The sequence below is a fragment of the Lithobates pipiens genome, unplaced genomic scaffold (assembly GCF_037356315.1).
Source record: "Lithobates pipiens isolate NorthernLeopardFrog02 unplaced genomic scaffold, aLitPip1_a1.2 Scaffold_23, whole genome shotgun sequence".
NCBI lineage: Eukaryota > Metazoa > Chordata > Amphibia > Anura > Ranidae > Lithobates > Lithobates pipiens.
Window position 1 is genome coordinate 80,506,023 of NW_027507785.1, and position 19,015 is coordinate 80,525,037.

General features: G+C 42.5%; 1 protein-coding gene across 2 annotated transcripts in view; it reads left to right on the top strand.

Moving 5' to 3' along the window:
- The window catches only part of SYNPR (synaptoporin), a 360,670-nt gene that overhangs the window by 265,964 nt on the left and 75,691 nt on the right, over nt 1-19,015 (top strand). For both annotated transcript variants that reach the window (XM_077451936.1, XM_077451937.1), the window contains one exon: nt 12,752-12,876. In XM_077451936.1, the coding sequence (XP_077308062.1) occupies nt 12,752-12,876 (125 nt within the window). The remainder of the gene's footprint in view (nt 1-12,751; nt 12,877-19,015) is intronic.

Below are 19,015 nucleotides of genomic sequence, written 5' to 3' on the forward strand. Positions count from 1 at the left end.
TGTGGACTACCCCATCCTCTAACCTATATGTGGATGTTTCGTGGAAATTACCTTGTTCACAGGGGCCTAGCAGGGTCTGTTGCTGAGCAAAGCCAGTAGCGGGTTGGAATACAGCACTAAAGTTCCGGTAAGGCCAGAGGGAGATGGTGTCTCTTGTAATGTGGAGTCTTGGGAACCCGGGGAACTCTAAGCCAGTGTTTCTCAACTCCAGTCCTCAAGGCGCCCCAACAGGTCATGTTTTCAGGCTTACCATTATTTTGCACAGTTGATTTGATCAGTTTCCTTGCCTTAGTAATTACCACAGCCATTTCATCTGAGGGAAGTCTTGAAAACATGACCTGTTGGGGCGCCTTAAGGACTGGAGTTAAGCAACACTGCTCTAAGCTAGGGTAGATAAAATCATGAGTTCATTTTAAGTATTTTCTGCAAACAGTTATCAAAATACAAGAGTATTCATTCCCCATTTTCCACATTTTGTCATGTTACAACTAAAAACATAAATGTATTCTATTGGGATTTTATTTAATAGACCAACACAAAGTGGCACATAATTGTGAAGTGGAGGGAAAATGATAAATGGTTTTTCCAAATTTGGTTTTGTGGATGTTTCGTGGAAATTACCTTGTTCACAGGGGCCTAGCAGGGTCTGTTGCTGGGCAAAGCCAGTAGCAGGTTGGAATACAGCACTAAAGTCCCGGTAAGGCCAGAGTGAGATGGTATCTCTTGTAAGGTGGAGTCTTGGGAACCCGGGGAACTCTAAGCTAGGGTAGATAAAATCATGTGTTCATTTTAAGTATTTTCTGCAAACAGTTATCAAAATACAATTTTTTTTTATATAGTGACTATTAGGAATGAGCATGCGTTCAGTCCAAACATAGAAAGAAGCTGTCAGTCCCGGGGTCATCTTCTGCTGTTGGGGAATTCCTCTTACTGCAGCTACACATACACAAAGGGGTGGGGAAGCTCATGACATTATTGACCTAATATGGCCATATTAGGTCAATGATACTGACTTAAAACAGGACTTCACCATAAGGGGGATGCCTCCCCCCCCCCTTCTGTTTTTGGCATTTTTTAGAGGGGGGACAGGCACCTGTCATTTGTCACCTAAGTTTTGCTATATATGCATCAAATTTTTTATTCTTATCATGTTTTAACCTATTCTAATAAAACTATTTTGATATAATATTACTGTTTTAAGACTCTCTGCCTCTCAAAGTCTCACAGAGGAAAAAAATTCCCTATCTAAATTAGGGATCAGGGGAAAAATCAGGGGAAAATCATGGGTGCGTGTTATATGCCGATCCACGCCGATCCCCCACTGATTGTGAGGAAAGGAGCGAGCGGAGCCGAGATACACAAAGCCGAAGCACACTCGGCTTTACTCGGCTCCTCTCGCAGTCACGCCCACCTCCACTGTTTGCGAGAGGAGCGGGCACCGCTGACATACAGAAAGCTGAGTGTACTTCGGCTAGACTCGGCTCCTCTCGCATTCCCACCCTGCCTGTGAGTATAGCCGAAGTACACTCGGCTTTGAATATCTCGGCTCTGCTCGCTCCTCTCCGCTCACAGCCAGCGGAGATCGGCGCCAAATTTAAATCAGGGCAATGCTGCAAAGAGACTGGCAATGCTGCAAAGGCACTGGGCAAGGCTGCAAAGGCACTGGAAAATGCTGCAAAGGCTCGTGGCAAGGCTGCAAAGTGACTTGGCAATGCTGCAAAGGCACTGGGCAAGGCTACAAAGGCACTGGGCAAGGCTGCAGATGGACTCTGGGCAAGGCTGCAATGATGGACAAGGCTGCAGATGGACACTGATAATGCTGCATTGATGGGCATTTATATGTAAGTTTTTTTCCTTAAACTTCCCTCCTAAAAGTTTTTTTCCTTAAAATTCTCCTAAACTTGGGGTGCGTGTTATATGCCGGCGCGTGTTATACGCCGATAAATACGGTATTTAAAATTTTTAAATAAATAATAATAAAAAAAATTATATCAGTTCACAAACAGGAGTGTAATACTGTACACCTCTGAAACAAAAAGCACGCTATTCTTTTTTTATATAGGTTTCATTACAGAATATCATTTATTGAAATAAATGCAGCTAGTGAAATACATCAATAGTCCATTAGTGTTAATGCAGTTAGTGGTAGCTTCGGGAGAGGCCCTTAAAAAAGCTCAGAAATCTTTCATGTATTTTTAATAAGTAATCTGGAATCTTTCTTACAAAGGGCTAGAGGCTGGGTGGATAATACAGAATATTGTCTCTCCAGGTTAAAGATTCAGTGTAGAAATAAGTAAATCACATATTTGTCATGTAGTAATATATATAATATATATAATACCATGAAATGCGATGGAGGACCTTTCTGCTTCCAATATTTAAGTTTTTTTGTGTATTTTTGGAATATCATGTTTAAAGCGTACATAAAGTGATCTAACTTTTTTTAGATGTTGTTAGTTCGATGTCTGCCATGTTCATTGTACACATCCACTATGAAATGAATCCCTGACGAGGGACTCTAAACCCGTTCCAAAAAAGCTTTTTTCATTTTATTTCAACTAATTTTCTAAGATTGTAGGCAGGTGCCATTACTGCCATTTTTATTTTTCATTCAAGCTACCGTGTGGTAATGTAAGAGTTACCTTGCTATGGTGGCCTTCTGAGCAGGGGCGTCGGGAGGGGCTGGCTGAAGCCCCGAATGTGTCCCCCTATAAACCCGAGTGTCAGCTCTGCAGGGTAGGCGAGAGCGCCGGGACCAATCTGATCCTGAGCGCCGCTGAGCGTGGCCGAGCGTGGCCGAGTGTGGCCGAGTGCCAGAGCAGGTCCCGCCTTCTGGAGCCTGCACATCTATGATGGACGTCCCACTGATCCAATGCCGGGACCGCGGGACATGTGACATCCATTATAGGCGCTGTTGGCTCCAGAAGGCAGGAATTACAAAAAGGCTGCTGCGCCACATCCCCGCTTGGCGCTCGGGTGAGCTGCTCTCCTCTCCTCCTCGGCTCCTCCTCTGAGGACTGGCTGCTGTGACACCATGGCTCAGACAGGTCAGTGTATGTTAATGTCAGTGTAGGTTAATGTCAGTTGTAGGTAGGTCAGTGTGTGTTAAATGTCAGCGTAGGTAGGTCAGTGTATGTAAATGTCAGTGTAGGTAGGTCAGTGTGTGTTAATGTCAGTGTATGTAAATGTCAGTGTAGGTAGGTCAGTGTGTGTTAATGTCAGTGTAGATATGTCAGTGTATGTAAATGTCAGTGTAGGTAGGTCAGTGTATGTAAATGTCAGTGTGTGTTAATGTCATTGTAGGTAGGTCAGTGTAGGTAGGTCAGTGTATGTCAATGTCAGTGTATGTAAATGTCAGTGTAGGTAGGTCAGGCAAGTCAGTGTAGGTAGGTCACTACCATTAGTGTATGTATAGGTCCAGTGTATGTAGGTCAGGCAGGTGAGTGTAGGTAGGTCATTATCATCAGTGTAGGTAGGTAGGTCACTGCCATCAGTGTAGGTAGGTTAGTGTATGTAAGTCACTACCGTCAGTGTCACAACCCAGCCCAAAAAAACCTGCGTCGTGTACAACACCCCCCCCCCCCCCCCCCTGTTTCTGGCTTGGACTCTCGGCTGAAGCCCCTGGTCCTTTTGCCACCTAGCAACGCTCCTGCTTCTGAGGTTCCCGTAGCTGGGACATTTAAGTGGGTGGAGAAAGGTGGATTCGATATTTGAAGAGTTAGAAGTCGGAAATTGGTCATGGGTCAGAGAGGGACCATACACAGGGAGATGTAATGTTGTATCGGGATAGGGTCACCCCTTGATGGGACCCTGAAGTAGGACCATTATCAAACTTTATTTGGGATCTATTACAAGCTAAAGGTAGCCCAACAAAATCATACAAAAGTTAGATGAGCAATATCAGTTTGAGACTAACGTTGCCATGTAATTATTGGCAAGTGAAAATCCTACCGTGTATGGGAATGAAGAACAAAGTTTGTGCCTAAATGTTAACTTTCTCAGTAAGGCAGAGAGAGATGAGTAAAAGAAGTCAGCCAGTCTGGGCAAGGAGGAGGTTGTACCCAGCGATGGAGGTTCTTTTAGAGGGGTGTATTGGTGGACTATATGGTCTAACCTTCTCAGTGACAGGGACCCTATGTTAGGGCCAGCTGCGTAGTAGAACTATCCTATAGACTGGAACTGGACCATGAGTATGTGAGGCCTCACAAAGTATACAGCTATTTTCTCTCCATGTCTCCTGATGAAGCAAGTAAAGTGTAATGTGTATTAAGAACTGTGGGAGGTAAATATCAGTGTTTTACGCTATTTTCATCCAAATAGCATTGTAGTCAGTGCCACGACAAATATCAATGGCAGGTGAAAAGGCGTTATCCTGGTGTGGGGCCCACTGTAACAGGGTGGCCTATGGCTATGAGAGGGCGCTAAAGCTTTTCATACATGGCTCAAAACTGAAACCATTCCCCATACCACTCTTTTGAGACGGATGGCTAAATCATCCCCACTCCACTATTGTATTATGACAGCGGAGGAAGTCCTCAGACTTCTGCAGCTATTGACTGCAGCTGCTGATTAAGCAGTTTTTTTTCCCACCAAGTTCATTCAACAGAAGTCAAACAACAAATGTACTTCTGTTTGAGTGGCAGAGGCCACAAATGGATCTAAATTTGGCTGATCCCTGCTGATCCGGTTGAATTTCGATATATCTATGGCCCCCTTAACATATACATCAAGTATTACCATCATGAAAGCATTCATTTAAACAATTATTGACCATCAATATCATGCGGTTCCCCCATGCTAGTGACCAACACAATAAGTGAAAACTTTCTGTTGAAAGTGATATTAATCCTTTAGTAAATCAGAGTTAATGACCCTGATTTTCAAAATGAGCAGATAAAGTTCTTAGTGAATAAGGTAAAATAAAATAAATATTCACTTTGCAAAGAATACATAATCATGTTTATAAGAGAAGTATGACCAAAGCTTTTTTGCAAAGTAAAAATTCACTTTGAAAGTGAACATACAGCACTACCCCAATGCATTATCCTAATCTCTTTATATAATCACAGATGCATTAAATTTTCAGTGATCACAGGAATATTTGAGTTTATAGTGGTCACTGAAAATGAAAACGATTAAGCCTAATTGCTGGGTGAAACCAGGGCTGGTGCAAGGATTTTTGATACCCTAGGCGAAACCTCATTTTGCCGCCCCCATTGGCTTCACCCCTGACTTCACCCCCTTTGCCCTGCCCATGTGACAGAAGGCGCCACTATACAAGAAGCCTCTGCTTTGCTTCCTTTAGCACTGGCTCCAGTGCTGTGCTGCACCTCTAGTTACAGTACCGGTCGGACTGAGTTAGTTACATGCTGCAGCCTGTAGAGCATGCAGATGCGGAGAAGAACCAGCGGCTGGGCGCACCTAGGCAGCAGTGCACCCTAGGTGGCTGCCTAGTTTGCCTCGTGGTAGCGCCGGCCCTGGGTAAAACATGCCGCGCGGGGGGGGGAATCCAGACAACATTTTGTTTGCATGTTCATAGGTCAATAAAGTTTATTTAATGCAAAGTTGGTTGACTGGAACATGGCTGTCTACTTTCTAACACTTACAATTTGGGGAGCAGACAAGCACTGACAGCCAGGTGGAAGGATTTGGTAGAAGTGTCAGTTTGTCATTATTGCATAGCTCCCAACTGTCCCTGATTTTGAGGGAATGTCCTTGATTCGGAGCAATGTCCCTCTGTCCCTCATTCCTCCTCATTTGTCCCTCATTTTGGTCTCATCACTATACTGTATTTATCGGCGTATAACATGCGTCGGAGTATAACACGCACCCCAAGTTTAGGTGGGAATTTTAAAGAAAATTTTTTTTAGGAGGGAAGTTTAAGGAAAAAAAACTTACTTTTAAATGCCCATCAATGCAACCTTATCAATGTCCATCTGAAGCCTTGTCAGTGTCATATGCAGCTTTGTCATGCAGCCTGTCTATCATTGCAGCCTTGTCATGCAGCCTTGTCCATCGTTGTCCCCTTGTCAGTGTCATTTTCAGCCTTGTCAGTTTTATATTCAGCTTTTATCTTTAAAAATGTTGCCGCCGAGATGTCCTTTGTATCTCGGCGGCGCTCGGTAGTTCTCGGCCACCTTCGGCCCTTCTCGGCGGCTTTCGGCCGCCTTCGGCCCTTCTCGTCGGGTTTCGGCCACTCTCAGCCATTCTCGGCGGTTTTCGGCCGCCGAGCAAGGGCCGAAAGCCGCCAAGAAGGGCTAAAGGTGGCTGAAAGCCGCCCAGAAGGGCCGAAGGTGGCCGAAACCCGACGAGAAGGGCCGAAGGCGGCCGAAAGCCGCCGAGAAGGGCCGAAGGTGGCTAAAAGCCGACCCAGAGGCTCCAAAATAGTGGAGGATCGGCGTATAACACGCACCGCAAATTTTCCCCTGATCTTAAGGGGGAAAAAGTGCGTGTTATACACTGATAAATACGGTAGTTGTATATAAAATGCACTTTTTATCTTTCAAAAAGTGTTTCCCACTGCTAAACCTTTCATCTGAATTCTAAATCGCTGTATTTGTAAATTTTAAAAGCCAATATAAAGGAATAGTAGTGGTAAAAAAAAGTCCTTGCGGTTTCTCATTCCCATCTCAAAATGTTGGGAGGTATATTATTGTACAAAGTCAAAAACAAAAAGATCTGGTCAAGAAGGTTTCAATTGGCTCCAGATATGACAGGGTTAAAAGAACTTGTCAGATAATACATTTACATTTGCAATCTGCCTATACTGAACAGTAATTATAGAACATCAATGTATGTGTGTCTTCAGCCATGGGATGGTATTACTGCTTTAATGCTCCCAGTGACAGGAGTTCAATGACTGTAGATTTATTGCTGTAACTAAATGTATACTTTGAGCCTATTATATGCTTCGAAACATACATCAGAATCAGATTTACTACCTAATAAATCTCATATGTTTGTCCTGCAATTAATGAGTGAATATTACTTTTGCTGTCTAGCCCAGTATAAAGATCTCTGCCATCCCATGCCAAGGAGACGCGTGTGACATCTCTGGTATTAATATCACCCATTCTGGATATTGATATTTTCATTGATGTTTGGTCACTAAGATCATGAAAAGGAAGTGTGTTGGCAGCTTATATTACACAAGCCGAGATAGTTTCTGGTGTTAACACTTACCTGCAATTAGACAGAGTAAACTGTGGTCAGCAACATTGATGGGTAAGTATTGATTAGAGATCTTTTCTCTGCTAGTGGCCTGTTTGTATTCATGTATTTTCATAATGTGTGTAAAGACAGATAGATCGAGATAGATAGATAGAAAGATAGATAGATAGATAGATAGATAGATAGATAGATAGATAGATAGATAGATAGATAGATAGATAGATAGATAGATAGATAGATAGATAGATAGATAGATAGAGTGCCTTGAAAAAGTATTCCTACCCCTTGAATTTTTCCACATTTTCTCATGTTACAACAAAAAAACATAAATGTATTCTATTGGAATTTTATGTAATAGACCAACACAAAGTGGCACATAAATGGTTCTCAAATTTTTTTTACAAATAAATATCTGAAAAGTGTGACGTGCATTTGTATTCAGCCCCCTCTGATACCCCTAACTAAAATCTAATGGAACCAATTGCCTTCAGAAGTCACCTAATTACTAAATAGAGTGTACACTTGTGTGTTATTTAACCACTACAATACAGGGCACTTTCACCCCCTTCCTTCCCAGCCCAATTTTCAGCTTTCAGCGCTCTAGCGCTTTCAGTGACAATTGCGCGGTCATGCTACGCTGTACCCAAATGAAATTGTTATCATTTTGTTCGCACAAATAGAGCTTTATTTGGGTGTTATTTATTCACGACTCCGTTTTTTTTTTTTTGCGATATAAGCGCAAAAAAAGCGGAAATTTGGAAAAAAAACAATATTTTCTTTTTTCTATTTGAAAAGAAATCCAATAAAATCAAATTTTGTCATAAATTTAAGCCAAATTGTATTCTGCTACATGTTTTTGGTAAAAAAAATTCCGTTAAGTGTATAATAATTGGTTTGTGTGATCACGGACATATGTACGCAAATGATCATGTACATATGTGTGCAGGTGATCACGTACATATGTGTGCAGATAATCATTGGGACATGTGATTTTAGTGGGACATATGTGGGGGACATGTTTTTATTATTAGGGACATGTGTTTTTATTATTTGGGGACATGTATGTTTTGGGGACATGTGTGTTTTGGGGACATATGTGGGGACTGTGTTTGTACTGTGTGGTGTGTTGTGTGTTGACACTAGACTGATGATCAGTGAGTAAAAAGCTGTAAAAAGCAGCCCATACTCACTGATCATCAGCCGGCTGCAGCGTTCTGCTTTCCTCTCCTCAGCGGTGACTTCCGTGTGAGGAGAGGAGAGCCGATTGCCTAGCAACCCGGCTGTTTGTTTACATCACATGACGGCCGTGATTGGACACGGCCGTCATGTGATCAGGAGGGCCAATCACAGAGCCCTCCTGCCGATCTGAGATGTGCCGTGTCTGGGTGACACGAGCACATCGGGATCGCGCCGCTGCGCGGGCACGCGCGCGCGCGATCCCGCTACTCCTGAATGATGTTCCTGAACGTCCTATCAGAAGTAGACGGCTCCCACCCGGCCGTATATATGCATTGGCCGGGTGGGAAGTGGTTAATCTCAATATAAATACAGCTGTTCTGTGAAGCCCTCTGAGGTTTGTTATATAACCTTAGTGAACAAACCGCATCATGTAGGCCAAGCACTGTTTCATCCATCATCTGAAAATGGAAAGAGTATGGCACAACTGCAAACCTACCAAGACATGGCCGCCCACCTAAACTAACAGGCCGGGCAAGGAGAGCATTAACCACTTGCCGACCAGCGCACGACGATGTACTTCGACAGAATGGCACGGGCAGGCAAATGGGCGTACATGTACGTCCCTTTAAATTTGCCGCCCTGCCATCAGGAGCGTGCCGCCGGCGGCTCGCTCCTGCGCTGGTCGGGACCCCCGTGAGTCCGGTCGCGGGACCCGCGGACTCGATCGCCGCGGGCATCCCCGCGATCGTCTCACGGAGCGGCCGAATGGAGAAGTGCCGTTGTAAACAACCTTTCTCCATTCTGCCTAGCAACTAGTGACGCTGATCTCTGCTCCATGTGATTGGAGCAGAGATCAGTGTTCACTAAATGAAAGCCCAACCCCCCCACAGTTAGTAACACACCCCTAGGAACACTTAACCCCTACACTGCCACCCACTGGTTAACCCCTTCACTGCCAGTGTCATTTACACAGGAATTACTGCATTTAGCAGTGATTACTGTATAAATGACAATGGTCCCAAAAATGTGTCAAAAATGTCCGATGGGTCCCCCACAATGTCGCAGTCACAATAAAAATCACTGATCGCCGCCATTACTAGTAAAAAAAAAAAATAATAAAAAATAATTAATAAAATTGCTATAAAACTATCCCTATTTTGTAAACGCTATAACTTTTGCGCAAACCAATCAATAATCGCTTATTGCGATTTTTTCTACCAAAAATATGTAGAAGAATACGTATCGGCCTAAACTGAGGGAAAAAAAGTTTTTTTATATATTTTTGGGGGATATTTATTATAACAAAAAGTAAAAAATAATGCGTTTTTTTCAAAATTGTCGCTCTATTTTTGTTTATAGCGCAAAAAATAAAAACCGCAGGGGTGATCAAATACCACCAAAAGAAAGTTCTATTTGTGGGAAAAAAAGGACGTCAATTTTGTTTGGGAGCCACGTCGCACGACCGCGCAATTGTCAGTTAAACCGACGCAGTGCAGAATCGCAAAAAGTGGTCTGGTCTTTGACCAGCAAATTGGTCCGGTCTGAAAGTGGTTAATCAGAGAAGCAGCCAAGGTAATTCTGGGGGAGCTGCGGAGATCCACAGTTCAGGTGGGAGAATCTGTCCACAGGACAACTATAAGCCCTTGTACACACGGTCGAACATTCCGAAATTGTCAGATCGGACCGTGTTGTCGGATAATCCGACTGTGTGTGGGACTGTGTGTGGGCTCCATCTGACTTTTTCCGTCGGAATGTCCGACCAAAAAAGTTTGAGAGCTGGATATAAAATTTTCCGACAGCGTGATCCCATCGGACTTTGTCCGATCGTTTGTAGAGAATTCCGATCGGACAAAGTGCCACACAAGCTCAGATCAAATTACGAGACCAAAGCTATTGGCTACTAGCCACAATGTAGTCCCGTCGTAATGAACTAACGTCATCACGTTCCGAACAATCGGATTTTCCGACAACTTTGTCCGACCGTGTGTATGCAACACCAGTTTCGGACAAAATCCGTCGGAAAAAATCTGACGGATTTTGCTGTTGGAATGTCCGACCGTGTGTACGGGGGCTTAGTCATGTACTTCACAAACCTGGCCTTTATGGAAGAGTGGCAAGAATAAACCCATTGTTGAACGAAAGCCATAAGGAGTCTCGATTGCAGTTTGCGAGAAGCCATGTTAGGGACACAGCAAACATGAGGAAGAAGGTGATCTGGTCAGATGAGACCAAAATTTAACTTTTTGGACTAAAAGCAAAACACTATGTGTGGCAGAAAACCATTCTGCACATAACCCTGAACACACGCTCCACCGTGAAACATGGTGGTGGCAGCATCATGTTGTGGGGATGCTTTTCTTCAGCAGGGACAGGGAAGCTGGTCAGAGTTGATGGGAAGATGAATGGAGCCAAATACAGGGCAATCTTAGAAGAAAACTTGTTAGCCCCTGTACACACGGTCTGAGATTTCCACAACCAAATCCGTCGGATTTTGTCCGTCGGATCTTGTCCGAAACTGTTGCATACACACGGTCGGACAAAGTTGGCGAAAAATCCAATCTTTCAGAACGTGATGACGTTATTTCGTTACGATGGGACTACATTCAGGCTAGTAGCCAATAGCTTTGATGTAGGAATTTGATCTGAGCATGCGTGGCACTTGGTCCGATCAAAATTCTCTACACATGATCGGAGTATGTCCAACCGGCCCAGTTGGTCGGGAAATATTTCCAACATGTTGGAAAATTGGGTCCGACGGAATCAATCCAATGCATACCACACACAGTCGGATTATCCGACGACACGGTCCGATAGGACACATTCCGACGGATTCTCCGACCGTGTGTACAAGGGCTTAGTCTGCAGAAAGAATTGAGACTGGGGTGGAAGTTCAGCTTCCAGCAGGACAACAACCCTAAACATACAGCCAGAGCTACAATGGAATGGTTTAGATCAAAGCATATTCATGTATTAGAATGGCCCAGTCAAAGCCCGGACCTATATCCAATTGAGAATCTGTGGCAAAACTTGATCTACATTGCTCGAACTATTTTGCAAAGAAGAATGGGCAAACTTTTCATTCTCTAGATGTGCAAAGCTGGTAGAGACACATATCCAAAAAGACTTGCAGCTGTAATTGCAGTGAAAGGTGGTTCTACAAAGTATTGATTCAGGGGGGCTGAATACAAATACACACCACACTTTTCACATATTTATTTGTAAAAAACAATTGAAAACCATTTATCATTTTCCTTCCAATTCACAATTATGTGCCACTTTGTGTTGGTCTATCACATAAAATCCTAATAAAATACATTTACGTTCTTGGTTGTAACATGACAAAATGCAGAAATTGCAAGGGGTGTGAATACTTTTTCAAGGCACTGTAGATAGATTGCATACTCTATTAAGCGAATTTTACCTAAGAAGTCTTCACTTTGGCACATCTCCCATGTTTCACTTTGGGCCCATCATTATAGTCCTACAATTACATGAGTAGATAGAATATATTGCCCCACAGCGCTTGCTGTTACAGAGGTCAGTGAGGGCTTGTTTTAAAGCCTGTTTACCAATATTAGCATGTCGATACTTTAAGTGATTGAAACCGATCACCTTGTAAAACAACTCATTCAGTTTAAAATAGAAATGAAAGGCAAAACATTTTTGTAGAGATATAAAAATACATTATAAATACCTTTTTTTCCCTTTTTTATAAGTGATCACATCCCCTGTTCTCAGCTGCATAAGAGCTGCGAGGAGGAAAAGAAGCAGCAGTACACTGAACTTCCCAGTAAATGACCGTCAGGAGGGGCGTATCAGGACAAGTCTGATGATTGGAGGAGAGCACACTGAGTTCCCAGCATAACTAGAGAACTGATCACAGTGTGCTCTCTTGCTTAGTGTGGTCAGTTTTTAATAGGAAAGCAGAGGGACTGTGAGGAAAACACGGGATTTCACATAAAGGAAGCATATCAGGAATATGAAGTGTTGAGTGTTGGGGTAACAAACGCTTTAAATGTCTATTGCCTGGCCACAAGTTCACTTTGTGATAGTTTTATAAAGCTGTAAATGTGTCACTCACCAAACATTTACTCCAGTCAAATCAATCACTGTAGTTTTAAGACACATTTACCAGGAAGATTCCCCTGCAGTGAATGTTTGATGATTGTCACATTCATTGCTTTATGAATATGCCCCTTTAAATCTGAGGAGTTATTGAATATTCTACTGAATTATGTGTTAGTGCTACAGAATTGAGAAGGTGCTGTCTGTAATTGTGAAGGGTTCCCCCTTTTTCCTTACATTTCTGGGAGGACTCCCCCTCTTTAGGACCACTATCATTAAGTTCATCTAAGGTTCTTTTAACAAGTATGATTAATTAAATTGTTCATTCTATTCTCAGCTTTTTGCAATCTTTGCATTTGCAACATGTGGTGGTTACTCCGGAGAACTAAGAGTCAGCGTGGACTGCGCCAACAGAACCCAGAGCGACCGCCGCATTGACATCCAAGTGGCTTACCCATTCAGGTAACACTTTCCAGCCATTTATTATTAATAGATGACCTGTAAGCCCACTGCTGAAGATAAACTCAGTGAGACAATGGAGAACTTTGCAAGAGCAAATTATAATCAAAATTTCTTGCTGTGCCTTACTAACATAATGTATACGTGAAGATATTGTTTTAGGCAGGGGTATGACTAGAAATCACTGAGTATTACAATATTTTTAAGTCTCCCTATCTTTATCTATTTTTTAGTCTCCTTATCTTTATCTACACTCTGTTGCAAAAAGTATTGGGACGCCTGCCTTTACACGCACATGAACTTTAATGGCATCCCAGTCTTAGTCCATAGGTCAATATTGAGTTGGCCCAACCTTTGCAGCTATAACAGCTTCAACTCTTCTGGGAAGGCCGTCTACAAGGTTAAGGAGTGTGTCTATGGGAATGTTTGACCGTTCTTCCAGAAGCGCATTTCTGAGGTCAGGGACTGTTGTTAAATGAGAAGGCCTGGCTCACAGTCTCGCATTCATCCCAAAGGTGTTCTATCATGTTGAGGTCAGGACTCTGTGCAGGCCTGTCAAGTTCCTCCACCTCAAACTCGCTCATCCATGTCTTTATGGACCTTGCTTTATGCACTGGTGCGCAGTCATGTTGGATCAGGAAGGGGCCATCCCCAAACTGTTCCCACATAGTTGGGAGCATGACATTTTTCAAAGTGTCTTGGTATGCTGACACCTTAAGAGTTCCCTTCATTGGAACTAAGGGGCCAAGCCCAACCCCTGAAAAACAATTCCACATCATAATCCCCCCTCCACAAATGATTTGGAGGCGTGGCATGTCAGCTCCCTCGGCGTGGATTGGGCCAGATGGTGGGGCCTCGTTCTAAGGTAAGTATTTCATAATGAGCTAGTATGCGGTGCATACTAGCTCATTATGCCTTTTCCTTTGCAGGTGGCAAAAAAAACAAAAACACATTAGCGGGTATACAACCGCTTTAAAAGTGGGGTATGTCTGTATCATTTTATGGTGCTAAGTAATTTGTATGGAATTTGGTATGATAAGAAAAGCGGTAAAATAGATCCCCTACAGACAGTAACAATATACCCCCCCCCCCAACAACCATGGACCACCTGCAACAATAGACTCCCAGCAGCAACAACAGATAGTAGATAAGCATAGTAGATCTCTCCCAGCAACAACTGACCCCCCAGCAATATAAGAACCACCCCCAGTAACAGTAGGTCCCCCACCAGCAACAATAGACCTTCTCAGCAACAGTGGACTCCCTTGAAAAAATAGATCCCCCTCCAGCTAGAATAAATCCTCTGGCAGCCATCATCATTAGACCCTGCAGCACATCCCAGCATCCCTTCCCATTACATACAGTCAGTGCTGGAGGTGCAGAGAAGGGTTCCCCCACGTTCCCGCTGAAAAAACCCTGGATATACCTGCTATGGTGAGGAGCAGGATGACATCATCAAAATGGCAGTATGAAGACATCACCATACTGTGCTGGAAATGCCATCATGAGCCTCCATATGCAATTACCAATCCAAACACAAAAACATTGCAGAAAGTCATTATGTATGGGTGATAGTTTTGGGTAATAGAAAATAATTCTGAAATGTACATTTGTTCTCAATAGTGAAATGTTCCAGCCCAAATCTTCTGCACAAGGTTATGGGTGCTCAAAGTAGTGACTTGACTTTATGTACAGTATAGAAGGGATGAGTATAAATGTATGGTTTCTGAGATTGTTACATAACAAGCCAAGGTTTTAATTGCTTACATTTTGTGATTTCACCAGCCCCCTCATTTCAAAACCAACTTCCACTTTTTAATTAGAATGCGGTTCTTTAGGAGGTCAGTGATGTATTCATGTCCCTTAAACACTTCCTAACCTCTGCTAACCATGAGTCCTGAACTTTCTCCATTTGATGAATGGTTCACATTAGAGTCATGCGGTGATTAAGCTTGGGCTATAATTAATATCTCCACAACAGGTTGGAACTGACTTGCAGGACTCTGATCAGCTCATATTATTTTTGAAGGATCTCAGCGAGGGCTGTTGGATTCAGTTTATCTTGTGTCCTTGGCTAATTGTGATATTTATTGGTGACTGATGATAGGAGAGATCACAGCCATCTGCAGCTGAAAACTCTGCAATACACAGAGTATTGGTTGTGTATAGGCAGAAATGAAAGCTAAAGTGATGTGTTCAAAAAGTTTATGGATTTTAATTAAACTTTGTGAAATAATTATCTTTTTAATGTAAATTGGACGCTAGTGAGAGCAAACGAAATTGCTTCCAAATTAGAACATAACTCCAGGAGCCAATGGGGAGCATAAGTAGCCAACAGGAAGGTTTCCCCTCACTTTATGTAAGGGGTATGGACAGATAATAATATATATTATATATGTATAAATCAAAAACAAGGAAGGGAAATAGGAATTTTCACGGTGCAAATAATAACTACATCATAATAGACATTATTAAACTGATTACAGAATTATGTTACAAAATATTTATTAAATTCAAAACCATAATAATAATGTCTATTATGATGTAGTTATTATTTGCACCGTGAAAATCCCTATTTCCCTTCCTTGTTTTTGATTTATGCTTCAATTCTTAGCCCTTGTACACACGGTCGGACATTCTGCCAACCAAATCCATTGGATTTTGTCCGACGGATTTTGTCCGACGGATTTTGTCCGACGGATTGTGTCCGAAACTGTTGCATACACGCGGTCGGACCAAGTTGTCGGAAAATCCGATCATTAAGAACGTGATGGCGCTATTTCGTTACGACGGGACTACGTTCATGCTAGTAGCCAATAGCTTTGGTGTAGGAATTTGATCTGAGCATGCGTGGCACTTTGTCCGAGCAAAATTCTCTACACATGATCGGAGTATGTCCGATCGGACCAGTTTGTCGGAAAATATTTCCAACAAGTTGGAAAATTGGGTCCGACGGATATTCCGACGGAAACAGTCCGATGCATACCACACACAGTCGGATTATCCGACAAAACGGTCTGATAGGACACATTCCGTCAGAATCTGTGTACAAGGGCTTAGGGATGTGGTGCCTTATCTATTAGGTGTTTTGCGATGTTGATGTTCATATTATATATTTGTTTAATAGAGTGGAAAAAACTTCTTTCTGTTGCTCAAAGTAGAAGAGGAAGTGAATTTCGTAAAGTAGTTGGTGGTCTCCAGGTCTTTAGCCGTGTAGATGGTATGATTATCCAAGGATAACTCTGGTGGTCTAAGATCGACTCTTTGCTTGAGTAGGGGCTGGGTGTGCAAGCAAGAAAATGGCAAAACACAACAGACAAAGCCCAGGTTTAAAGGAGAAGTTTGGGGTTAGTTAAAAAAAAAAAAAAAAAACATACATACCCACCTCCTTGCTGCAACATTGGTCTGATGTTGCCTGCCGACTCCAAGTTTGAGAACTGAGTGATCACATGATCACTGATTTAAGTCACTGTTCTCTGCTCTGTTCTGGACATTACACATTCTGTTATTGGTAACTTGGCATTTTTTAATGCTGTTTATTTTTAGTGGGGACTGAGGAAATACTCTAACTTTTTCTTTGGTCACCAGGGCAAAAACTGAGATAAAATGCAAGTGGGACATTTTCCTTGATATCCTATAATATTGGAGGTATACGAAGGATCACCCAGTAAACGTTCATTTCACTTTTTTCAACATTTATTAGTAAAAAGCATCAAATATAGCCAACATGTTTCATGTTGGCTGTATTTTTCATGTTTCATGTTTCATGTTTCGTTTGGGCAGCACAGTGGTGTAGTGGTTAGCACTCTCACCTAGCAGTAAAAAGGGTCGCTGGTTCAAATCTCAACCACAACACTACATGCCTGGACTTTGCATGTTCTCCCTGTGCCTGCATGGGTTTCCTCCCACACTCCAAAGACATGCAGGTAGGTTAATTGGCCTCTGTCCAAAATTGGCCCTAGTATATGAATAGGGACCTTGGATTGTGGGCTCCTTGAGGGTAGGGACCAATGTGAGTGTGCAATGTACATGGATAGGGACAATTGTAGACATTCACTAAGGTTGCACTGGTGTCTTTATTCAACCTTACTAACTATGTAATAAAGTATATTTTTCAGGTCTTGAGCAGTTGATATTAAGAGAATCGTGACAGTATGCAATAAGTGACCTATGTTAGGGCTTGATGAAGAATAGCATCTTCTAATAGCACTAAAGGTGGCCTGATTGGCATCCTATTGGACCTGTGTTGCCAACCAGTATGATGTGGGACAGGGACCTTTAGGCACCATAATGCTGCTGTTAGCGACAGATTTACTTTGCTATCCATATCCAGGCTGGGAAGACACTTCTTCTTTGGTCATCAAGACAGGAAGTGAGATAAAATTTCACAAATATGGACAGTAATAAAACCTTTCCTCACTACCACCAAAACCAAAACTTTAATTATGAATAGAGTTGATATTTATCTCTTTAGATCAACCCACCTTCAAAAAATACAGAATTCTAGGGTAGATGAAAAAATTGGATGGGACCATTCAGAGAAAAGGCTTTGTGGCCTATGCAGCAAAGCAAACATGGATACAGCCTGCATTGTTTAAGGAAAACATTGTCTTTGGACAGGTCTTCAATACATTTTGAGAGAGTCCCTACTTCCTGATCTGGAGCTCTTACCACATGAAGACCAAACCAAGAGAGGGGTGCAAAGTGTCTGCTGCTACTGTCTGCTGTTGATGTTCTTGTTGGGAAGAATCTTTTTTATGAAGTCATTGGACAGAATAATACAAGGATCCTGCTGACAGGCAGCATGGACCTCTTTTTGTCTAGGCAACCTCATTATTGTCATAGAAGATGGCAGGATTGGTCAGGCTGGTACTTACATGAACCTGATCTGAAAATGGCAGGGCCTAGCGGACCTAATTAAAATTTATGTGGCAAAGAAGGAGATTCTAAATGAAAAGCCTTCAAATCTTACAAACAAAATTCCAAAATCACAAGCTCCAAGGCCACTAACCACCAGTAATAGGAGACTTGAAGTGAGATATGGTGTTGTTACTAAACTGCTACTCGCTGTTCTACCTGCTGAGTATTCTGATACCATACACCAGGGCACCAGGGAAAGTAGGGTCAGATGTCCTAAAGTCCCTGTCGGACAATTTTACATATCAACCCACCCACTGTTAATGAACACCATCACAGGACAATAGACATCAACAGACACTGCTCACTGCTGCAGTGAAAGGAGAGAAAAGCTGCATAGGGACCTGGTGTGTTGTGTAATAAATGTCCACTGCATTAAGACAGTGCCTTGAAAAAGTATTCATACCCCTTGACATTTTCCCAATTTTTTCATGTTACAACCAAAAAACGTAAATGTATTTTATTGGTATTTTTTGTGATAGACCAACACAAAGTGAAGTGGAAGGAAAACGATAAATGTTTTTCAAAATTATTTACAAATACATATTTAAAAAGTGTGGCATGGATTTGTATTTAGCCCCCTTTACTCAAATACCCCTAACTAAAATTTAGTGGAACCGATTGCCTTCAAAAGTCACCTAATTAGTAAATAGAGTCCACCTGTGTGTAATTCAATCACTATAAACACTGCTGTTTGGTAAAGCCCTCAGAGGTTTGTTAGAGAACCTTAGTAAACAAACAGCACCATGAAGGCCAGGGAACACACCAGACAGGTCAAGGATAAAGTTGTGGAGAAGTTTAAAGCAGGGTTAGGTTATAAAAAAATATTCCAAGCTTTGAACATCTCACAGAGCACTGTTCAATCCATTATCAGAAAATGGAAAGAGTATAGCACAACTGCAAACCTACTAAGACATGTCTGTCCACCTAAACGAACAGGCCGGGCAAGGAGAGCATTAATCAGAGAAGCAGCCCATGGTAACTCCAGAGGAGCTGCAGAGAATCCACAACCCAGTTGGGAGAATCTGTCCACAGGACAACTATTAGCCGTGCACTTTACAAATCTGGCCTTTATCCATTAGGCATAGAAAAGATATTTGATGGCTTCCTAATTAATGATTTTACAGGCCTGGATGTCCTCTTGCAGTAACGGCTTTCCCAGTCACAGTCCAAGTGTGCTAAACCATTGACAAATCAGCAGGCCTGGCCCAAGGCTGGGTTCACA